We start from the raw sequence: 17146 nt of genomic DNA, 5'->3' as shown, positions 1-17146 counted from the left end.
AAAAGTCCCACAGATGATTTGTGGCTGGAAAATCTGCAGGAGAAAATAAACAATGTGTCTGAGAGAGTGAGAGGAAGGGATGGAAAAAATGTAGCGAGGGCAGGTAAGGATGTTCTGATTTGATAACATTCATTTCTTGACAAAACTAATGATTCTGTTCATACTTTTGCAATGATGATGTAAGAAACAAAAATCCAGTAATTATAACTAATAACAATTAGATTTATTATAATTATTCAAAATAGACATTCTTAACAACTTCATCTGAAATGAAATTGATAAAATTACGGGGAAATCGGTTCTACTGTTCTATTATTGCATTATTCACAGGTGGCAAAAACTCAAGGTCAGACATCTCACAAAGTATCTTTGTCTCGGACAGTGAAAACAAGGGTCATGGGAAGTGGCATGCGAAAATCGGAACTACGGCTGAAGAAATGTGACAGAGGTGCTCCCTGTATCCACAAACATTTTGTTGAATAGCCAAACAAAGTTTACCTTGAAATGTCCTGAACATTGAAATAACTGTCTGTCGTTCCCTTTTTCAGTGACCATCTCAGTTCCAGGTGAACATCAGTTTTATTCCCAGTATTATTAGTATTAACACAGGTGTAAAGACATTATTATGTCTTTACACCTGTGTTTAAACCTAATGCGTTATTTGAGTTAACTCTCATAACAACTGCATCTCTATTCATTTTACTACGCTCTTTGAAGCTGCCACTGGTGAGTCTGACACAGTAAATGAAAGCATTGCAACATGACAGAGGAAGAGTAGCATTGACTCTCCTCTTCTCTTTCCCAGCAATCAGGGCGGCTCTGTTGATCCAGCGCTGGTACCGTCAGTACGTGGCCCGGCTGGAGGTGAGACGCAGGTGCACGTGGAACATCTTCCAATCCATTGAATACGCAGGAGAGCAGGACCAGATTAAGGTTTGCACATAAGAAATATGAACTGATCCTTGATGTGACCATTTCACTAGCTTTAATCTGAGCCATGCTATCGTCATGGTGGATGAAGGACGATGGGAAACAATGTCCGTTCACCACTTTGCAAAATATCTGTACAACTACTGGATGGAGTGCCATGATTCATTCATGGTCTCCAGAGGATTGATGTGTGGTGATCCCTTCACCTTCCATCTAGCACTAGCATAAAGCTGACATGTGTGGTTCATGGTGAAATGTTTGACAGACTGCCATGAAACTCTACAGATATTCAGAGTCCATGGTGGATAAATCACTTCGGTGATCACCTGACTCTTTATCTGAAAGCACCAGCATGTCAAGTTTTTAAATTCATCTTCTAAGAAACTGGCTAAAATAGGAGCAACGGATCAGGCTTAAGAATCTGCAAATAAAAAGATGATTTATTTGTCATTAGAAAAAGAACAGTTTCCTCATGCACAATAGCACACTTTTACATATTAATTACCATCTAACCCTGACCTAAATTGTATAATTTAGCCTGGACTACACAGCCTCACACAGCTGCTGTCCGAGAACCTTTTCACCCCTGACATTTTTTTTTCATTGTTTCCTTTTCTCTCATCTCGTCCTACAGCTCTACAATTTCTTTGGCTTCCTGATGCACCACTTCACCCCAGCCAGCAGTGAGAGTAAGACAATGAAGATCTCAGCTCCTGTTGTAATTCACTGACATTTCATCAGATAACTGACAGTCAGCACGCCGCTGCTCAGGACCGCAAAGTGGCTTTCCCTCGCCGCAACTGAACATACCTGCCCTCTCTCTCCCCTCTCTCTCCCCTCTCGGGCTTTCTTACGCAGGAAACCTCATATCGCACATCTTTCGCGAGAATGAAATCTGCCACCACGCAGAGTGGGAGAGGTATTTCTGCTGCGAGAGCGTCGAGGTACCAGACAGCTATGCCGGCCCCCACCTGATCTTCCCCATGACCTTCTGCGGGGTGTCGAAGCTGGTGGAGGCCTTCAAGCACAAACAAGTAGGCACACGGGCACAGAAAGCTCACTCGGCTTTCTGTGCTTTTGGTTTCAAAGCTGAAACCAGAAACGTATCTGCCTCTCTCTGTGGCACTGTTTATTCATACTTGATTCCTTTCCCCCCCAGTAGCTGCTCCATGCTCGCTACGTTCTGCAGCTTCTCGGAGAGACCTGGAGACTCCTGAGAACTCTTACCAACATCATTCATGTCTCCACCTGCCATACGAAGGAGATCACCATATGCGGTACAGAGCAGCAGTCCTTCCATGGACACATTTTGCCCCTCAATTTTCTCACACATTCTTTTGATCAACACTTTATCGTTCCTCCCCAGGGGACTTGCACGGACACCTCGAGGACCTGCTGTTGATATTCTATAAGGTATTCACAGCATGCAAATCACCACGTTGTCAGTGAGCGATGTTAACCTTTATTAAGACCTCGAACTTGATCCGTCCAGAATGGTTTGCCGTCCTCCGAGAAACCGTATGTCTTCAACGGAGACTTTGTGGATCGGGGCAAAAACTCCTTGGAGATCCTGCTCATCTTGTTTGGGTTCCTGCTGGTCTACCCCAATGACGTGCACCTCAACAGAGGGAACCATGAGGACCACATTGTTAACATGAGGTGCAGAGGACCATAGCTCTCAGTTTGCTTTCATTTTCTTTATCATATTTATTCTGCCTGTTGCTTTTACATTAGTGGTTTTGTAGACTGAGGGTTTGATTTTGGATTAAGTGTCCTCACCCTAACCCAGTGAATTTCAACCTTTTTTGAGCCGCGGCACATTTTTTACATTTACAAAATCCTGGGGCACACCACCAACCAAAATGACACTCTATGGACTAACTATAAAATTATTTCAGCCCTTTCTAACTCTTACCTTTTAATGAGCACAAATTGAATCAGATTTATGAAGCAATCTTTGATTTAACTAAACTTTATTTAACGGAGACATATTATACCCATTTTATCACATTTGATATGGTTCCTTGGGGTCTTATTGAAATGTCTGTAACATATTTTGGTCAAAATACCACAAGGATCATTTAAAACAGGACATTTTAACCCTGTCTAAAACAGATTGACCTGTTTTGAGTGCCAATAGTTACTCCCGCCGTTTACCCGCGCTTCATTGAACTTCTTCACTTTGACATTCAGAGCACTGGGCAGAAATCACATTGCGTCAACACCCACCGTGGGCCTTCGCGATGCTTTGTTTTAATTAAACAGTCGGATTCCCCTGGTCCGCACCAGTTCTGGCTGCTAGGCGCCAGCCGAGGCGCACCGCAGGGTGCCCCCCCCCCCCCCCCCCCCCCCCCCCCCCCAGCGCGAACGGAGGGTTCCCCCAGCGGGCGCCGTAGCTGAGGTGATCCGCAAGAAGGTCCCGACACGCGTCCAGAGTCGCTGCCCGCCGACCGCCGTACCCGGTCCCCTCTAACGGCCCGCCTTCCGCACCGGCGACGGACACCGCCCCACGGTCCAAGAGAAAGAAAGCACCTCCTAAAGAAGGCGGGGAGGTCCTAAAGAAAATAGGACCCCCCCCCCTCCAAAAAAAACGTCGAGGCGTGCCGCACGCCGAGTCAACGGCGTCGTGGAGAGGAGGGCGACTGCTCCCCCAGGCGCGGCACCTGCCCAGCGGTTTAACCACAAATACCAATGATATCGGTGAAAGTCACGTTTATTACCGATGTGCAGATGTCGGTAAACGAGGCAAATATCTGCCGCTACCGATGTTCGGCCGATACTTCGGTGCAACACTAGATATTAGATCATTTCCCACGGCACACCTGATGATCTCTCACGGCACACTGGTTGAAAATCACTGCCCTAACCCGAGTAATGCTTCATACAACTTTATACACAGAGCATTCTGTTTATATACAACCTACAGCTGATGAATACACTAATCTGCTTATTTTGTATTCTCCAGATATGGTTTCACTAAAGAAGTTCTGGGCAAATACAGGGTAGGTCTTATTCATTTAGCTTTAACCTCATTATTTCAGGACATCACTCTGTCCTCTATGGTTGAAGAACTATTTATCCTTTACTTCTCTAATAAAGTAATAGTTTGAGTAGTACCCTCAGTAAACCTGGACTTGGAAATCTTTATCTTTGTGAGCTGTTTTTAAAGATTTATGAATTCTGAAAGGAACAAATGGCCATAGGTGCTACAGGAATTATTTAGAGATGGGCCAGCACATTGTTGGTTTTTATATTTTTATGGCATTTACTAAGACTGTAGAACCATGCTAGTAGCTCTGTTGGGCTGTAAATATAGTATAGTATGATATTTAGCATATTTTTCTTGTGCCAGCATGCTACCATATCCTGATTTGCACTAAACACAAAGTATAGCTGAGGACAAGGTATCAAATCACCAAAGTTACTACAATTCAGAGATCGACTGAAATTTCATGGCAATCCAACCATTGATTGTTAAAATAAACACACAAATAAGATATTGAGTTCATGACTTGGTCTGCAGGTGCATGGCAAGAAGATCCTGAAGCTTGTCAAGAAGATCTTCAGCTGGCTGCCCCTGGCCACAGTGATCGATCATAAGGTGCTGGTGGTGCACGGAGGGATCTCCGACACGACAGACCTCGACATGATAGCCAGAGTGGACAGACACAAAGTAAGAGAGGACTTCGGCATCAATCAAAGGAGACATACTATGTTTTTTCTTCTGGTGCGCTATAGGCTTTTTCTCAGTAACTGTGTAGTTAAAAAGCCCAAAGTCCATTTCAGAAAACGCTGAGGCCCCTCAATAATCAGCTGGTGGTCCAGCTGATACTTCCGCACCATTTTGATGTGCCAAACCTTCACATGAACGACAAATGGCTAGTCGGTCGCGTCGACTTAACAAAGCAAAGTGAGAGAGGAGGCTGATTTTACATACACGTGCTGGAAGCGTTTGAACAATCACAACAGACTGGGTATTAACAGGAGGCGGGCTTTAAAGAGACAGGAGCTTAAACCAAGTGTTTCAGACAGAGGCTGAAAAGAGGAGCTGCAGCAATGAACATAAATTGTAACAGTAAACTGAGTATGTAAACAAAGTTAAAATTATGAACCTGAATATGAGTATGTCCCCTTTAATTTAATACATTTTGTGCTGCAAATCTCGGGATATTATCAGAACATTTCCCAGACAGCTGTGTTTGTGTGTTTAAGGTGTGTGTTTTTGAATGTGTGCAGTACGTGTCGGCCCTCAGGCCTCCTAAGACGACCCATCATTCAGTAAACGATGATAAAACCATGAACAACAATGACAGAGAAGCCAGTGGTCCAGTGGAAGCCAGGCGTCGAGTGTGCTCTTTTAGCCACCACCGCTCGCCGCCACCTCAGTGGTATAACCTACCTCGCCGCTCACTGCACAACCTGCCAATGAGCCGTCAGCTCAGTTGGTCGGTGGAGGAGGAGCTCAAGAGGAGGCGCAGGCTGGCTGGGCTTGACCAGCCCTATGGTGAGCTGCAGAGATCTGACTCTGACCCAGAGTGCAGGGCGACAACAGAGACAGACGAGCATGAGTGGAAACAGGTAAAAGTGGGACAAGAAAATCCATCACCCCAACTGTTTGGGTTGATGGAAACCATTTCTGACAGTCCTTCGCCAAGTGATTTGAAACATGCAGTGTTTGTACATGTGTGGTTCTTCAACCAGATAGTGGACGTGTTGTGGAGTGACCCCATGCCCCAAAATGGCTGCGTTCCCAATGAGGTGCGAGGTGGAGGCTGCTACTGGGGTCCAGACGTCACTGAGGAGGTGCTGAGGAGACACAACCTGCAGCTCCTCATCCGCTCCCATGAGTGCAAACAGGACGGCTACGAGTTCTGCCACAACCACAAGGTGAACACAAACAGCCACACAGCTCACTGATTTTGGAGGGAGAGAAAAGTACGTGTAGCCTTGGACTGCTGCTACTGTTAATAAGTCAGCATTTACCAAGAGTCTTCTGTTGCATCCAGGTGCTGACAATATTTTCGGCCTCAAACTACTATGAGGAGGGCAGCAACAGAGGAGCCTACATCAGAATGGGCCCTGACCTGGTCCCACACTTCATTCAGTACCAGGCCAGCCGGACGTGCAGAGAGCTCACCCTGAGACAAAGGTTAAGATTAGGATTTCACCGTTTGTTTTCCCAGTTGTTCCAAGTTATACAGTTGAATTCAAATGTTGTTTTCTCTCCGTGGTCCTTGTCTCAGTGTTGGCTGGACGGAGAGATCAGCGCTACGGGCCCTGAGGGAACAACTGTTTGTGCATAAGTCAGATCTCATCAGTGCTTTCCAGGAGTTTGATCCTAACAACACAGGTCAAAATTACACTGAGCAGTAAATATTCATTTTAACACCCTGATATAAAACATAAGAATTCTTTGTCATTACTATCGACTGTAAACAAAGATGAACGACATGTCTCCAGTTTCTCTAACTCTCCAGAAATGTCACATTTGGGGAGCAGTCTTGTCGTCCATCTTTACATACAGTCTGTTTATTACTAATTGTATAAGTGTATCAGGATGTAAATAGTGGTTTAGTAACAATAACCTTCCTCTGGTATGTGTCTCAGGGATGATCAGTCTGAGGCACTGGGCCAGTGCCACAGAGAATGTGCTGAAGCTGGGTCTGCCCTGGAGGGTGCTCCGCCCTCAGCTTGTCAGCAGCACCCAGTACAGCATGGTAGATTACCAGCAGTGGATAAGGGAGCTCTCCATCACTGAGCCCAATCTGGAGGTCAGATTTATTTGATTGGAATCTGTGTGTGTGTGTGTGTGTGTGTTTTCTTCACATGTTTCTCATCCTAGACACACAGTGCTGCATAATCATTATAAATTCGTCTTTTTCATGACAGATATCTGACACCAGCATCCTGGAGACTATGTACAAGAACCATTCAAACCTGGAAACCATCTTTCGAATCATAGACACAGATCACTCTGGTCAGTAAGAAGCTCAGCCTAATTCTCAAACACACCCTCAATGGCTTTCTCTGCTTTTTCTTAGCTTTTCCTTTCGTTTGCTGGGAATATAACACCCCTGCTTTTCTATGTGGTCTTACCACAGCGGTGTACCTATAAGAGATTGACGTACTCTTCAGATACAATGCTAGCCTGGATGCCAGACGAACTTAGCCCCGCCCACAACATTTTTGGTCGGGCAGTTCGGTCTGGAGTCGCTCCATTGGGAAAAAATTATGGCCCGACCGGGCCAATCAGATTGTCAGGGCGGGCTTTATACGATGATTGACAGATGATCAACGGTGACGTAATCAACCACGTCATCAAAGTGCCCTTGGGTTGAATTCGTTTTCAACAAAGATGCCTGCCGCTGGCGAGCTGAGATGTGTAGATGCTGCCATTGAGTCTGTTTTAGAAGCCATCGACAGCGCATTCATTTTGAAAGAGGAACACAGAACGTGGAGGCGACGCCAAAGCACCGCGCTAATCCTTATCGCCCCGGCGCTTGGCTGTTCACAACGGACACTGAAGCGACGCTGAACCGCCGGGCAGCGCTAATAATATCACCCGTTGATCCAGTAGATCGCTGCACGGCTTTGTGCCGGTCACACCGGAGGCTGAAGCACCGCGAGGCAGCCTTGGCGCAGCGCGGTGCTTCAGCCTCCGGTGTGACCGGCACAAAGTTTTAACATGGGAGTGGATGGGAGCCAGCTGTTATTTAAGGCTTGGCGCTGCGCTGAAGCGTCCGGTGTGAACCCAGTAAATAACTCACAATGCGTTGCTTAGCATACGTCACATACTACGTTGCTCTGATTGGTTGTAGGTCTATCCAATTGAGCGAAGAGGAATTTTACTTCCTGGTCAGTTGAAACACGCCCCATAATTTTTTCCCAATGGAGCGACTCCAGACCGAACTGCCCGACCAAAATGTTGTGGGCGGGGCTAAGTTCGTCTGGCATCCAGGCTACTGTTACACACAAATACTACATCATGCAATTACCGTGTTGATTTTCTCTTTCACTCAACTCATAAAGAAGTCAACCAAAGCAGAATCTTGCTCTTTGAAGTAACTATAAATGATAAATTCTTAAAATCTTTGGGGGGGGGGGTAATTCTGATTGCAACTGTACATACATCGTACTCTCACGGCTGTAAAAGGTTAGCCTACTGTATACAAATGAACTTGGTATTAAAATGAACATGGCTTCAGTGAAACAAGTAATCAACATGCTAGGTAATGACAAAGACGTTCAACAACACAAAGTCATAGGTTTACTTTTCTGGCAGACAATGTTCCCGACCAGCTGCATCCAGGGTCCAGCTGAGCTCGGCTCGCCTCCTCTTGTTTTCAACTTCCTTTAAGTTCCCTGTTATAGACTAACGTCTGCAAAAAAGAGTCAACATGCTGTCTGTCCGTCTGTCTGTCCGTCTTGACCTCTTTGCTCTTTCATTCTTTACTTATATTAGAGGTGTTTTGTTCCTTTGTGAGTAATAGTGTCAGTAGCAGCAGGTAAGTCGGTAGCTGCCGGTGTATGTGTCCGGCAATGGACTGCTCGGTGGAAGAGGTCAGTCTGGCTATAGGTGAGGTTGTTGGGTATGACAGTGTATTCATGATGCTAAAAAAGAGTGAGGAAGAATTAAACTTGGTCTTTAGATTAAAAATTGAGGAATTTTATTACACGGTGCATGTTACATCAGGTAAAATGATGTGTTTTGGCTATGGGAAAGAGGGACATCTGATCCGATGCAGCCACAGAGCGACATACAGTTCACAGGAGGAGAACAGTGTGGACAATTTTTTGATTGAAGAAGATTTTCTCAAATTGTCTGCTGAAGAACTACATGCTGCGCTGCAGAGGATAAAGAACGGCAATGCTCCGGGCATCGACAGACTTCCTGCAGATTTTTACAAAGTTTTCTGGCCTGTGATTGGAGGAGATCTGCTGTTGGTCCTCAGAGACAGCACAACAAAGGACAGCTTCCTTTAAGCTGCAGGATGGCGGTCCTCACCCTTCTCCCCAAAAAAGATCTTCAGGAGATAAAGAACTGGCGACCAGTAGCTCTGCTCTGCACTGATTATAAACTTTTGTCCAAAGTGTTGGCCACGAGGCTGAGAAACAGTGTTAATTTTGGCAGCAATTTTTGATTTTGTCTTAGTCTTTATATGAAAATGCATATAAGTTTTAGTCACATTTAGTCATTTTGATCCTTTTTGGTTAACTCTAGTTTTCTTCGACAAAAACTCAGAACATTTGAGTCTAGTTTTAGTCACATTTAATAGCCACATTAAACTCATTTTCTTTCCTTCTCAGGCCCAGGGACCCCGTGTTGTGTCTACAGCTGCATAATAGTCTAGCTTGCAGTACTAAGGTCACTGTACTTCTTCACTTCAATTATTAATTTATTGTCATCCATGTTGAAGAACTTCTCCGCTGTTTCCTCCGTTAAATGTCGGGTGTCAAGGGTAAATTACGTATTCTCCACTCAAGCCTATGTGTCTCTCACTCTGCTGAATCACCGTGGTGCAGAGTTCATACGTATTTTTCAGATCAGGGTTAGGGTTAGAGGGATGACCGCCATGTTTTTTGTTTTCACGAAGAGATAGAAGCACATGTCAGGTGTCCCCAGCCTCCTGACTCATTATTACGTGGAATTCATACGAATTCTAGTGCATTACTTTGAGTAAGACTTTCTACGAAATTTTGATGAGACCAGCTCAAAATGTGGGGAATGTTCCATAAGGACAGACTGAAGAACTGTGACTCTCTGCTCTGGCTCCTCAAAGAGCCAGTGGTTCACGGGACTCGGTTCCGATATGATGTAGAACCAGGCCTACCTCAGAAACTGTGCCAGGCCAAAGTCCTCACACTGGGCCATGTGGTGGAGGTGTGTGGCCCTCGCCTAGCCTACCCTGCAGGAGTCACATTTAGAACCGTTACGTACGCACAGAACGGGGCCTGAAACGTGCGTACGCCACTTCTCACGCAAACGTTGGGATTTATAAAAACAGTCTTTTCCACACAAACTCTGACCCATGCGTACGAACGTTTTGGAGACGGGAAAGTGGCGATGCAGACGTGAGGTGGTGAACTGTTCCACACAAACCTTTTAATTTAAAAATAAAAAGAAAGACTTAAAGCAAATTACGTTTAGAATCTATTAACAGCAAAGTTACAGAGCCAAGTCATTAATAGGTTTATAATATCCTCCAACACTGTGTGTATCATCAAATCACTGCAGTGAACGTGACTGGGCTGGAAGCAAACGCTGCAGCCTCTTCAATGTTTTTCCTTCCTTGATTATAACTCCCTTGAGCTGAAGACATGTACTTATTGTGGCACTGGTTTATCTCCGCAGTCTCCGGTCCTCCCTCCACCGTCAGCTTCCGTCAACCGACACTAACGACTTCCGCTGGACTCTTTCACACTAAAAGGCTTCATACGCTTCATTTCCTTTCATCGTAAATTAAAAATGTTAATGATCAACACTATCAAAGTGTTTTATTATAAGTTCATCTGCTAATTATGTATCTTAGAAAGTAGTACGAGTCGCTGCCACAACCCAGCATTGTGGGAACAAATCTAAACTTATGATTTAATCTACATATTTGAAAAAGGAGTGAGAAGTACAAACTTTTGTCTTGTATTTTCATTCGATCTGTTAATACGAGATGAGGAGAGCTTTATTCTTAAGGGAAAGTCATTGACATATATCAGCCAAGAATTTCCATATCGGTGCACCTGAGTTAGACGGATCAGTTCTTCTCTGTCTCTCTGCTGCTGGGAGCCTCCAGTCTCATCACCCCTCTGGATGTATATATGTGTCTTTTGTCATGAATCTTTTTGTTCTCACAAAAATATACAGAGATAATCGGTAATATGTGATTAATCATGATTAATCCACAGACAACTGTTAATAATTTGATTCAAATTTTTTATTATTTCACAGCCCTAATAAAAACAAAAACAGAATAAACAAATATCATTATCGGCTAGATTGTTGTTTTAAACATCGGTATCGGGCAACAATTTCCATATCGGTGCATCCCTAGCTGTTGCTTGAAAGTATCCGCTCTTCCGGCTTAAATTCAATTTAGAGATTGTTGTGTACACTACTCTTTCACCTGGTCTTGGACCTTCAAGGCGGTTTGGAAGCCTACGCTCCCGCTTGATCACAAATTTGCCTTCATTGACCATAGCACCCTTAACCTGAGGACATGTTCTTGTGGTACTTTCTTTTTCAAGAGCAGAACCAATTTGAGCAGCTCTCTTTGTTTCTTTTCCAAAATCAGATGCAGTGTGTTTGCTTTGCTCCTCCAAGACAACCCTTTGTATCTTTTCCTGTTTTAGGGCACCTTCAGGTTGGGCCTGTCTTGTCTTGTTCTCTGACTGTTCTACTTTGAACGTATCGACCGTATGTTGGCGCTTAGTAATCGTAGCTGGATTCTTGGATGTGATATCATCTTTCTGTTCCCTGATTTCTTCATGTCGTTGACAGGGAGCTCTGATGGGTTTGCTCTCCATACTTAGCATCATCTCCTCTGCATCTGATGAGGCGTCTTTTAGCCTCAAGTATTTTCGATATAGTCGAAAGTTCAGGTCTCTAGCGTTCTTCATGTCTTCATCGAGTCTGATGCGAGCTTCTCTTTCTTTCTGGCCGTAACTTCGAGCGAGCTGACTCTCACCTAGAGCATCCTGAAGCTCATATTGTAGCTTCTTGTTCTCAGAAGCCAGCTGGTGATTTTCCTGAGTAAGCTGGTCCAGTTTAGCTGTGTCCTCCTGGTGCTGGGAGATGAAAGCCTGATGAGCAAGGTCCTTCTCACGGAGCGCGTCATCAAGTTCACTCTGTAGACTCTTCCTCTCAGAAGCAATTTTGTTAACTTTCCGACACAGGCGGTTCGCTTTATCTGTGTCCTCCTGGTGCTGGGAGATGACAGCCTGATGAGCAAGGTCTTTCTCACATACAGCACTCTCAAGTTCACCTTGTAGCCTCTGGATCTCAGAAGCAAGTTGATGATTTTCTTTGGTCAGCAGGTCCAGTTTATCTGTGTCCTCCTGGTGCTGGGAGATGACCTCCTGATGAGCAAGGTCCTTCTCACGTAGAGCGCCATCAAGTTCACTTTGTAGACTCTTCCTCTCAGAAGCAATTTTGTTAACTTTCCGACACAGGCGGTTCACTTTATCTGTGTCCTCCTGCTGCTGGGAGATGACAGCCTGATGAGCAAGGTCCTTCTCACGTAGAGCGTCATCAAGTTCACCTTGTAGCCTCCTGATCTCAGAAGCAAGTTGATGATTTTCTTTGGTCAGCTGGTCCAGTTTAGCTGTGTCCTCCTGGTGCTGGGAGATGACAGCCTGATGAGCAAGGTCCTTCTCACGGAGCGCATCATCAAGTTCACTCTGTAGACTTTTCCTCTCAGAAGCAATTTTGTTAACTTTCCGACACAGGCGGTTCACTTTATCTGTGTCCTCCTGCTGCTGGGAGATGACAGCCTGATGAGCAAGGTCCTTCTCACGTAGAGCGTCATCAAGTTCACCTTGTAGCCTCCTGATCTCAGAAGCAAGTTGATGATTTTCTTTGGTCAGCTGGTCCAGTTTAGCTGTGTCTTCCTGGTGCTGGGAGATGACAGCCTGATGAGCAATGTCTTTCTCACATACAGCACTCTCAAGTTCACCTTGTAGCCTCCGGATCTCAGAAGCAAGTTGATGATTTTCTTGGGTCAGCTGGTCCAGTTTAGCTGTGTCCTCCTGGTGCTGGGAGATGACAGCCTGATGAGCAAGGTCCTTCTCACGTAGAGCGTCATCAAGTTCACTCTGTAGACTCTTCCTCTCAGAAGCAATTTTGTTAACTTTCCGACACAGGCGGTTCACTTTATCTGTGTCCTTCTGCTGCTGGGAGATGACAGCCTGATGAGCAATGTCTTTCTCACATACAGCACTCTCAAGTTCACCTTGTAGCCTCCGGATCTCAGAAGCAAGTTGATGATTTTCTTGGGTCAGCTGGTCCAGTTTAGCTGTGTCCTCCTGGTGCTGGGAGATGACCGCCTGATGAGCAAGGTCCTTCTCACGTAGAGCGTCATCAAGTTCACTCTGTAGACTCTTCCTCTCAGAAGCAATTTTGTTAACTTTCCGACACAGGCGGTTCACTTTATCTGTGTCCTCCTGCTGCTGGGAGATGACAGCCTGATGAGCAATGTCTTTCTCACATACAGCACTCTCAAGTTCACCTTGTAGCCTCCGGATCTCAGAAGCAAGTTGATGATTTTCTTGGGTCAGCAGGTCCAGTTTATCTGTGTCCTCCTGGTGCTGGGAGAAGAAAGCCTGATGAGCAAGGTCTTTCTCACATACAGCACCCTCAAGTTCACCTTGTAGCGTCTTCTTCTCAGAAGCCAATCTGTAAATTGTCCGTCTCAGGCGGATCACTTCATCGGTTTCCTTATGCTGCTTGGAGATGACCACCTGATGAGCAAGGTCCTTCTCACGTAGAGCGTCATCAAGTTCACTTTGTAGCGTCTTCTTCTCAGAAGCTAATCTGTAAATTGTCCGTCTCAGGCGGATCACTTCATCGGTTTCCTTATGCTGCTTGGAGATGACGGACTGATGAGCAATCATTATCTCATGTAAAGCACCCTGAAGTTCGTCTTGTAGCTCCTTGTTCTCAGAAGCCAGTTGGTGTTCTTTCAGTTTCAGCTGGTCCAGTTTATCTGTGTCCTGCTCCTGGGAGATGATAGCCTCATGAGCAAGGTGCAGAGCCTCCTCAAGGTCATCTTGTAGCCTCTTCTTCTCAGAAGCTAGTTTGTGATTTTGATCATTTCTCTGATTCAGGTTGATGACATTGTCCTCACTAAACTCCAGAGCACTCTGAACTTCATATTTTAGCTTCTTGTTCTCAAAAGCCAGACGTTGGTTTTCCTGAGTTAGACGGATCACTTCTTCTCTGTCTCTCTGCTGCTGGGAGCCTCCAGTCTCATCACCCCTCTGGACTTTGCAGTTCTCCCCTCGTGCCTTCATGTGCTGACTCTTCTCTCGCAGACTAGCTATTTCTGCTCGTGCTTGTTCTTGCATCCAGTCCATCTTCAGTGCAGCTCTGGCTTCGCTTTCTCTCCACGGGGCTTTTCGCAGATGAGCTATTTGAGCTTTTTCTTGCTTCAAGTTCATCTCCAGTGCAGCTCTGGCTTCTCTTTCTCTTTGTGGGGCTTCTTGCAGACCACCTGCAGTCGCCTGCTTTGATTTACTTTCCTGTGAAACAAAACAGTTATTACTCATGTGCTTTGAAGCTGAACCAATTTAACAAAATTGGGGGTGAATTATCTTATACATTTCGCACGGAATTATTAAAATAGAGTCAATAACTGAAATGGAATCAATAATACCTCAAGCTTTATAATCGTCTCCATTTTCTCCTCTTTGTCTTCGGTCTCCTCAAATTCCTCTTCACTCTCCTCTATAATAACTTCTAGTAAATCGATATTCCAATGTTTGGTCATAGCGACATACAGCATTTATTGTCTACCTTACTGATACTACTTCATTTCTACGATTTATTATTGACAAGTGGTAACCAACATCATAGGAGACCAACATCATCCTTTAAGATCTTTAGTTCTTAGATTCCTATTTCCTATGAAGTTGACCTCTTTATTAAGCATCACATCTGAGGCCAATGAAGGGTCATTATAGAGTTCCTAAAGACTTAATTATGTTTCAGCTTTAAAAACAACAATATTATATCGGTGCTGAATAATTGCGTCATGGCCATCTTAACAAAGTATACTGTTACACTAGCCTGGATGCCAGACGAACTTAGCCCCGCCCACAACAGATTTGGTCGGGCAGTTCGGTCTGGGGTCGCTCCATTGGGAAAAAATTGTGGCCGGACCGGGCCAATCAGATTGTCAGGGCGGGCTTTATACGATGATTGACAGATGATCAACGGTGACGTAATCAACCACGTCACCAAAGTGCCCTCGGGTTGAATTCGTTTTCAACAAACATGCCTGCCGCTGGCGAGCTGAGATGTGTAGATGCTGCCATTGAGTCTGTTTTAGAAGACATCGACAGCGCATTCATTTTTAAAGAGGAACACAGAACGTGGAGGCGACGCCAGAGCACCGCGCTAATCCCTATCACCCCGGCGCTTGGCTGTTCACAACGGACGCTGAAGCGACGCTGAACCGCCGGGCAGCGCTAATAATATCACCCGTTGATCCAGTAGATCGCTGCACGGCTTTGTGCCGGTCACACCGGAGGCTGAAGCACCGCGCTGCGCCAAGGCTGCCTTGCGGTGCTTCAGCCTCCGGTGTGACCGGCACAAAGTTTTAACATGGGAGTGGATGGGAGCCAGCTGTTATTTAAGGCTTGGCGCTGCGCTGAAGCGTCCGGTGTCAACCCAGTAAATAACTCACAATGCGTTGCTTAGCATACGTCACATACTACGTTGCTCTGATTGGTTGTAGGTCTATCCAATTGAGCGAAGAGGAATTTTACTTCCTGGTCAGTTGAAACACGCCCCATAATTTTTTCCCAATGGAGCGACTCCAGACCGAACTGCCCGACCAAAAATGTTGTGGGCGGGGCTAAGTTCGTCTGGCATCCAGGCTAATACAATGCATCTGTAGAGGAAAAAATGATACACAGTGGAGCGCATGCCTAAACAAGGCCTTAAAATATGAACTGAAGATATACAGAACCACATGGAAATCCACACAATCCATGTTTGTATTTAAATTCACACCCAATTGCACTGTATCATATCTATGACCATGGTTTCCATGTCGCCGTGCAGGTTCGATCTCTTTCGAAGAGTTTCGTCAGACCTGGAAGCTGCTGAGCTCGCATCTGAAGACTGAGATCAGCGGCGAGGCCATCGCAGACCTGGCCCAGAGCATCGACTTCAACAAGGATGGGAGCATCGACATCAATGAGTTCATGGAGGCCTTCCGGCTGGTGGACCTCTCCTCACATACCTGAGAGGCTGGACCAGGAGCTAAAGCTGCTGTAGCTGCTGCTTTGAGAACTGCCACAAATACACTGGGACACTCATCTGTGGGGATTCAGAACCAGTAGCATCTCACCTGCGTGAGCTGGGGGGGGGAGGGGGGGGGCTGACAGTGTGCAAACTAGACCTTTTCTACCTCTTTACCTCTTAGACTGTTGGCTGATAAAATTATTTTACAATATACAATTTTCAATCATGTTTATCCAAGAAGTGTGAGGTATTTTTTTTTTGAGATTTTGCATAATTTCTGGATTACCTGTTTAGTTAAATAATAAAAACATAAAATACATGATCCTGTCTTTGCCCCTATATTACAGTCATCACACCCATAATGACACTGTTCACTTTTTATTTATTATTTTACATCTGATCCTTCATGTAGTTTATTGTTGCCATGGAAACCATGCCATCAGCCTCCACGAGGAAGACCAACAAGAGGAAGAAGAGCCGTCATCTTCGTCGCTGCTGCTTTCTTCTCAGGTGGAAACAACTTTTGGCTTTTCATCCATCCAGAGCATTGAGAAGAAGATGCAGCCAAACCACAGTTAAGCTGAAGAGAAGAAAGAGAAGCCCAATAACGACACCTTTGAGGACGTGATGGTACAGCTGAAAGAAGTGACTGTGGACAGGTTGACTGACGTAGTGGAGCTGATATTTGAGAGGGGCCACGCTGAGACAAACCATCAGTAAGTTATGAGTCTATGATTGGAAGCTAATCTTATTTCTGTCGCTTACCTTCTTTCCTTACCAGTTTTTACCTGTTCTGATATTCAGCATGATCACTGTTGACTGTGTTGAGTTTGTCTGAATAAAGTGTCCTCATTGTTTTCATCTCTTCAGGTCCAGGTCCCATCAACAGCTGATCCCACAACCACTGTCAGTTTCAGGACCCTGCTGGATAAAAACTGCAAGGCACAGTACCAGGAAATCCTCACCAGAGATGACTCTTGTAAGAAGAAGGCGGCAGGAGTGATCAGAAGCAGGGACACGAGGGTCCTTGATCAACTGAAGAGGAAGTTTGTTGAGGGGAAAGCTTCCCGTCGATCAGTCGGCACTAAACATTGAGAATCATACAGTGTGGCATAAACAGACTCCTGAACAAATAGGATGCAGATCTCTGGAGAGTCAGTGGGAACTCCTCCACTTCATCAGCCAGGATCTGGAGAAAGTCCCAGCGAAGGAGGTGATGGAACCTTACTTTGGACAAATGGAAGTTCTCTCCAAGCA

General features: G+C 45.3%; 1 protein-coding gene across 1 annotated transcript; it reads left to right on the top strand.

Moving 5' to 3' along the window:
• The first annotated feature begins 396 nt into the window (after positions 1-396).
• Positions 397-15891, top strand: LOC128462298 (serine/threonine-protein phosphatase with EF-hands 2). Its single transcript, XM_053447626.1, has 17 exons — positions 397-448; positions 549-566; positions 806-933; positions 1565-1619; positions 1789-1964; positions 2093-2207; positions 2297-2343; positions 2423-2589; positions 3896-3932; positions 4454-4603; positions 5167-5508; positions 5632-5817; positions 5937-6079; positions 6174-6280; positions 6538-6701; positions 6820-6907; positions 15707-15891. Exons 1-17 carry the CDS (start codon positions 397-399, stop codon positions 15889-15891), a joined length of 2160 nt encoding a protein of 719 aa, XP_053303601.1.
• Positions 15892-17146: the final 1255 nt, after the last annotated feature.

This window comes from Pleuronectes platessa, chromosome 19, assembly GCF_947347685.1.
Source record: "Pleuronectes platessa chromosome 19, fPlePla1.1, whole genome shotgun sequence".
In the NCBI taxonomy this organism is placed as follows: domain Eukaryota; kingdom Metazoa; phylum Chordata; class Actinopteri; order Pleuronectiformes; family Pleuronectidae; genus Pleuronectes; species Pleuronectes platessa.
Note: the sequence above shows the minus strand (reverse complement) of the source record. Positions and strands in the feature narration are given on the sequence as shown.

Excerpts from the sequence above, each read along its gene's own strand:
- LOC128462298 (XM_053447626.1), top strand. The coding sequence starts at position 397 with ATGGGAAGTGGCATGCGAAAATCGGAACTACGGCTGAAGAAATGTGAC. Across the intron at positions 5,509-5,631 it reads ACGAGCATGAGTGGAAACAG|ATAGTGGACGTGTTGTGGAG; the intron begins GTAAAAGTGGGA and ends TTCTTCAACCAG. Across the intron at positions 6,281-6,537 it reads GTTTGATCCTAACAACACAG|GGATGATCAGTCTGAGGCAC; the intron begins GTCAAAATTACA and ends TATGTGTCTCAG.